This window comes from Nymphaea colorata, chromosome 6 (genome assembly GCF_008831285.2).
Source record: "Nymphaea colorata isolate Beijing-Zhang1983 chromosome 6, ASM883128v2, whole genome shotgun sequence".
Taxonomy (NCBI): domain Eukaryota; kingdom Viridiplantae; phylum Streptophyta; class Magnoliopsida; order Nymphaeales; family Nymphaeaceae; genus Nymphaea; species Nymphaea colorata.
Window position 1 is genome coordinate 7,145,417 of NC_045143.1, and position 6,493 is coordinate 7,151,909.

The 6,493-nt window shown below is 39.4% G+C and overlaps 1 protein-coding gene across 1 annotated transcript; it reads right to left on the reverse strand.

The window, feature by feature from the left end:
- Window positions 1-532: 532 nt before the first annotated feature.
- Window positions 533-5,957, reverse strand: LOC116255973 (LRR receptor-like serine/threonine-protein kinase IOS1). Its single transcript, XM_031632070.1, has 13 exons — window positions 5,888-5,957; window positions 5,008-5,542; window positions 3,736-4,193; window positions 3,510-3,648; window positions 3,356-3,427; window positions 2,605-2,685; window positions 2,340-2,518; window positions 2,019-2,230; window positions 1,867-1,941; window positions 1,778-1,814; window positions 1,597-1,668; window positions 1,324-1,513; window positions 533-947 (listed from the first exon to the last, which is right to left on the reverse strand). The coding sequence occupies exons 1-13, from the start codon at window positions 5,955-5,957 to the stop codon at window positions 533-535; spliced, it is 2,535 nt and encodes an 844-aa protein (XP_031487930.1).
- Window positions 5,958-6,493: the final 536 nt, after the last annotated feature.

The following is a 6,493-nucleotide window of genomic DNA, read 5'->3' on the forward strand; positions in this document are numbered from 1 at the left end:
ACCGTTCGTCCTTTCATTAAAATTTTGTCGACTTATCACATTAGCACGAGTTTCACCCAAGTTATGTGGACAACGGTGGCTGGAGGGAGCTCGAGCATTTTGGAGGAGAAAAGTTGGTGGTGATTTATTAAAGTTCAAATGTTCGGCGGCAATTTCTGAGTTGCTCAAATCACAACCAGGGACTTGTAATGCTTTTACTCACAAAAGGTTTAATTTTAAACGAACGACATGTAAATCTTTAATTGGAATACCTAAAAATCCTTTGCTTCTTAAAAAAATATATTATCATTATCATTCTTTTGAGTTACTTAATTTTCTCTAAATAAGTAGAAATGGTACAAGAACGACGATAGCCACCTAACACGGAAACTGGCCTCGGAGGGCTTTACCCAATACCATTTTGTCAATCGAAAGGCAAGCACAACCATAAAACCAGGAACCTTTTCATTCATATAGTACCTATATAGATCCTTCTCCTCACAATGCCTTCGGAACTATGGAATCTGAAGGTGGTAACTTGAGGTCCTTCTCCTTACCTTGCTGATGGGTATATAGATGAACCATTGTCCGAGTGAGAATGGCCTTCAAAAGACAGGGAGCCAGGAACTCCTTCTCTTACTGAACCTTGATCTTCAATCTCGATGGCCGCCTTCAATCCATTCACAACTTCAGACATGGTAGGCCTTCTAATTGCTTTCTCTTCGTCGCATGACAGAGCTATCTCTACAACTTTCCACATAGAGTTAACATTGTATCTGCCTTGGAGCCTAGGGTCAACAATGCTCGCAACATCCCCCCTCATAATTTTGGGGGTAACCCATTGTAGGATGTGGACTCGCTCTGATTCTAGCGTTAATATGGCACGGTGGCCTGTGATGAGCTCGAGAAGGACCACCCCAAAGCTATATACATCACTTTTCTCGGTCAGTTTGTTGGTGTTGTAATACCTGAAAACAAAATTGAAGATGATGAATGAGAATCCTCATGAGAGAGAGAGAGAGAGAGAGAGAGAGAGATTCCAATTTGATCAGTTCCATTTCTGCCGTGTTTTGCAGCACAGTTGACATAATTTACAGCGATAAATTGAACTCTCATGACGATAAGCTCAACAACTGCAACGATTTTCGACTACCAATAACCGCAAATTTTCTACCATCTGTAATTCATTTTTCTGAACCGTCAGATGCACAACTCATGCATGATTAGTTGCAGAATGTGTCGAAACAACCATGTTGATAACCAGTGGCGGATGCAACTATGTTATTGATTAGAGAATGCAACCAGAAAGAGATTTTCTAGTGCAAAAAAAAAATGTTCGCATACTCGGGGTCCATATATCCAGCGGTTCCAGCGACTGTAGTTGTCATATGGGTAATGTCGTCTGTTGCACAGATCTTCGACAGTCCAAAGTCTGCAATTTTGGCTTCTAAATTTTTATTGAGAAGTATGTTGCTCGTCTTCACATCCCTGTGTATGATTGGTGGCCGGCATCCTGAATGCAGGTATTCCAGCCCTGCGTACCGAATAGCAATTAATATATGGGAACTTGTGAAGCTCATGAAAGGAAATTTGAAACGGCTTTAAACTGAGTTCAACCTGTGGCAGAGCTTAGAGCAATTTCCAATCTTTGTTTCCAGCTAACCACCACTGAGCTCCTGGAATCCTCTGCTGCAAAGAATACAAGTATTCGAGATCAGAAGTCAGCTCTTTTCTTTTTTCCTGCTAATGCAACATCTTCGAGGGACCTGCCTTGCTATTGAAAAAGAAATGCTCTAACCTGAACAGAGTAAATGATAATCATCCAACGATGGTACCTGATAATAGCTCCAACAAGTTTCCTTCAGACATATATTCATAAACGAGTACCATATTCTCTCCTTCCTCACAGAATCCGTAGAAAGAGACCAAGTACTTGTGGTGAACTTTTGTTAATAACTTAATCTGCAAGCATTGAAACAAAGTTGGCTGAGCACCCACCAAATTTGTTTGCATCAAATATTTGAATTCTAGAAGCAAACCTCTGCTGCAAATTCTTTGTTCCTTTGCACAGTTGTTCTGGTCAATGTCTTGACTGCCACTTCACTGCCATCAATTAGTTTTCCATAAAACACATCCGCAGATCCTCCTCTACCGATCCTCCTTTCGAAGTTATTGGTAATCCTCACTATGTCCTTGTAGCTGAATAAACAGCTACTTTCTAATGCCAATAGTGTGTGCGTGTTTGCGTTATCTGGCATAGGAAAAGATGATTAATAGTCATATAATATATATATATATATATATATATATATATATATATATATATATATATCCCCGAAGATGAAGTCAGAAACTCATACATGTCAAGGTTGAACCTTGGTTCTGGCTCATATTCTTCTTTCTCCTTAGAATCATAACTAGAACGATTCCAAGAACGAATATGAATATCGTAGGAGCACAGACGGAGAGCACGAGCAAAACAACATTGTGTTTCTTCTTGCAGGTTCCATCCAAAGAAAGTTGGGTGTTATTGTCAAGCCTGTGAGCAAAGAAACTCACTTTTTAAGTAAAGGATCGACGATTAAGTAGTTATTCATTTTTTACGAGCATGAATTTAAGTCTGACCTTACTGAAAGTGATCCATCATCCATCCTCTGTTTGAGGGTATTTGGAATTGGGCAAGAAAAGTGATTACCCGATAAATCCCTGAAAACCCATTTTCGTGTAACAATTCCATCAAGCCACATTACATGAAAGAAGAAATCAGCATCTATTCCATGCATTCAAAAAAAAAAAAAAATGGAAATTTTATATGTGCTAATGAGAATTATTCTTTTGAATGAGAGATTATAAACTTTTGTAGCTCTTCATTCTTCTTCCACGATGCATTAATAGAGTATAGATGCCCACCGAAGAAAGATGAACTGCTAGTATTGTCCATTTCAGTCTGTTCCTACACTTGTTTCTTGAAAAATTTATGACCTCTGGCATGCCTGACCATGAAGTTCTAGTGTGAAATAACTTCCAGAAATGAGAAGTACAGGGTTCTGGTCAGAGATCTGTATCTAGCAAGTTGTATCTTGGAAGTCAGACATGATGGAATCTTTGTTTCAAAATGAGGAAGTTGGAAGTTTTAATGAAAAGGCAATCCAGAGGCAAAGATTATTGATCCAGGATTTGATTTTCCTAGAATATTACTTTTGATGACGTTAGAGAAAATTGACAACCCATACTTACAACATTGTTAAACTTGTCATTTTTCCAAGGAAATCAGGTATTGATCCTTCCAAGTTATTTCCTGATAAGTTCCTGCACGGTGAAATTAGGAAGAATTTTTGCCTAACATAGTCATTTGTTGAAGGAAGAGCATACTCACAATGAGTCAATTGATGCCATTTGATAAAAGTAATTCGTTATGGAGCCATTCAAGCCACTATACGAGAGATCCCTGCATGGTAATCAAAATAATGACGATAATTGACAGTTACAAAATTAATGTTCATAAGAAGCAAGAAATCGATGTCACGCACAAGGAAATGATTCTTGGTGATGAGGGATTTCCATAGCTGCAGTCCAATCCATCCCAAGGGTACCCCTGGGGGAGGCATGGATCGGAGATCCAGTTTTTCTTCAGACCGTAGTTGTCTCTAACTCTTGTGATCGCGTCAACTGCAATAGAAATGTTTTAAAACCACCCGTGTCTGTATATACGAAAACCAGAAAAGATCCTGTAGAATATAATTTCCACAGACGCACCATCCTGTTGATAGGTCGAAGAGCCAGTGACATCACGGGCTTCGTAAATCTCAATTGCGTTTATGATTGGACCAAGAGTAGAAGTCTGTGTAACGCCTATTGAGAATGAATATTCTCCCAGTGTATCAGGTGAAGTGCTGAATATGGTGTTCGTAACGAGATACCTAGGAACGAAAGGATCAGCCCAAGTTTGTCCATTATTGGCAATTGTGAGATTTCTTGTTTGGTTTTCTTTGTACTCAATCAGTTCGGCAAAATGCATAAATACATAAATGCTAGCCTTCGTGCTCCAGCTGATTGTAATGGGAGCAGATGAGGTCACAGCGGTCTGCATAATGGCAGTTGGCAATCCAAATGCCGGCGTATAAATTTCCTTCACTGGCAGATCAGTGCTAAGCGGAGTCCCATATGAATTGTTGTCTGGTGTCCATATGCGATCATACGGATCATCAGGAAACCTGCGTGTCAGTTGAATTCTTGTTTTGAGCAGAGAAAGAGATAATTAATTCTATAGCATTGTTCACAACAAAAACAGAGAGGAGTCACCTTAGGAAAGGCAAGAATGCAAGTATTAAAGCGAATAGACATTAAAAAAAAAAAAGAATTAAAGGAAAGTGGAGATATGTAAATTAGAGTGGGCATAAAAAAGGAATGAAGATGCAAGTAAATTACTATTATTATAATGTTGGACATAAAGAAAGTTATTTATGATGGGAACCTTTCTCCTGGTGGAGAGATCCAGTTGCGTGCATGCAACAAGGGGGAGCTTTGGGTTGGGTGCACTGAACTGAGCCCCTCTCTTTTTTGAAGTGTTTGTCCTCTGTTTTCGCCGATGGTTTTTCATTTGGCCATTTGTAATCTTTGGTCGATGCATTCATCTCCAAGTTAAATATATAAATTCATTGGTACCTTCACAATTTTAAATTGATCAACCATGACCATTTCGTAGTCTTTAGGTGACACCATGACCATTATATATATATATATATATATATATATATATATATATATATATCTTTGGGCGATACATTAAATCTGGTCACTAAGGTATATTAAATTTGTTGATACAAGCAGTTCTTTTATTCTCTAATAAGGAGAAAGAATGGTGACACTAAGAAAAGACAAGCACAACGCCGGCAGTGGTTTCCTCAACTGCCTATACAAGATAGAAATGAATACCTAAAGAAGGAAATGCCTTCCGTTAACTGACCCAAACTTGTGGCTACAGAAAATTGAACAAAGGCGAAAGTGGATCGCGAGATCAATACATACCTTGATTCTTTGGTCGACCCAAAGTCGATTCTCTTGAAGGTCACAAGTGATGACCCATTTTCAGGTGAGTATATGCCATTGTATGGCCGAAGTTCCAAACCTGATATAAACGGCATGCTGTTGCCTGTCTTCAGCAAACATACTGATAGGGAAGTTGAGGTTGCAATCTTGATGATCTCAGTTCTTAAAGCATGTGTTGCATTATCCAACTGAATCGTGTTCCAAAGGTCCAGCCCCATGTAGAGGTCGAAATTCGGAACCGATCTCAACCCATCGTAGTTCCCATACATGAAGGAAGCTCGAACTATGTATCTTAAGCCTGAAGTCAAGGGCCCCAAACTGTAACAGTTCCTTGTGTATTGTGGGAAGCTTCTTACTGTTTGGTAGATCTGAGCAATACTGCTAGTCAAATAGTCTGAAGAGATTTGCTTGGCAACTCCACTGGAAATGTACGAACTGTCGGAGGTATAAAACAGGCCAATATTGCTCTTGTAGCTTGCGTTATCTGGAGCGCCACAATCCAGACTGATGAAACCTGAACAATGAAAGCGGGAAAGTTTGCTGAACCAGAATAATGAGGTACTTGTCTCAATTTCATTTAAAAAAACTCCGTTTGGAAGTCTTGAAGCCCCGTGAGTTGTTTGGGGGCTTCCGTTTCTGTTGGTTTAAAAGCAATGCTGAAATAAGGGGTTGTCCAGGTTGAGGAGATTGGCAGAAAATTAATGTATGCAGGAGTTAAAGTTTACATTTTCATTGCAATCAAACACCTTATATATGTTTCTTGTTTTCTAACGCGATAGAACCTAAGTTACCTAACACCCTGTTCTGTAGTGGGCCTGTTCAGTAAAAACCTCCTCTTAAGGGCGGAGAGTGCGCTTACCTTCTTGTGCTCCTACTCGAAGATAGAAGGCAGCACAAAGTAGCAGAAAGAAGCAGTCCCATGTACCCATCACGGTCCAGGAGTGTCGTCTTCTTTTGACTGGATGGATGGAATGAAAAGGATTTTAATGAAGGGAAAGGAAGGAAAGAAAAGAAAAGACACATTAGCTCCTTGCTGCTATGAGATATTAGACATGTCTCTTCGCCTCCCCACACCAATATATCAAAGGCACACACTGGTGGAATGATGTACCCATTGCAAGTCAACGTGCTCGTAAAGCTGTTAGGTTTACGTGACAGGCAGTATAATCAAGCTAGCGTTTACCAAGTTGCAAACTAAGTCTTCAATTTCCAAATAACTGAGAACAAGTTTTGCCAATTAGATATTTGTAGGTGACTCCGATTTACTCACGGAGTGACGGCCATATCTGGCTTATTCCTGACATGGGCATGCCACTACAGGCTAAAATCACTACATTATTGAAAGGCTGTTAATAGTATTTGACCGGACATTAACATAATTTAAAGGTATATATAGACTTTTTTTTTTTAATGGTAGTTAGAGAAGTCATTCAAGCACGGCAGGTTATTCATAATTACCAGTCAA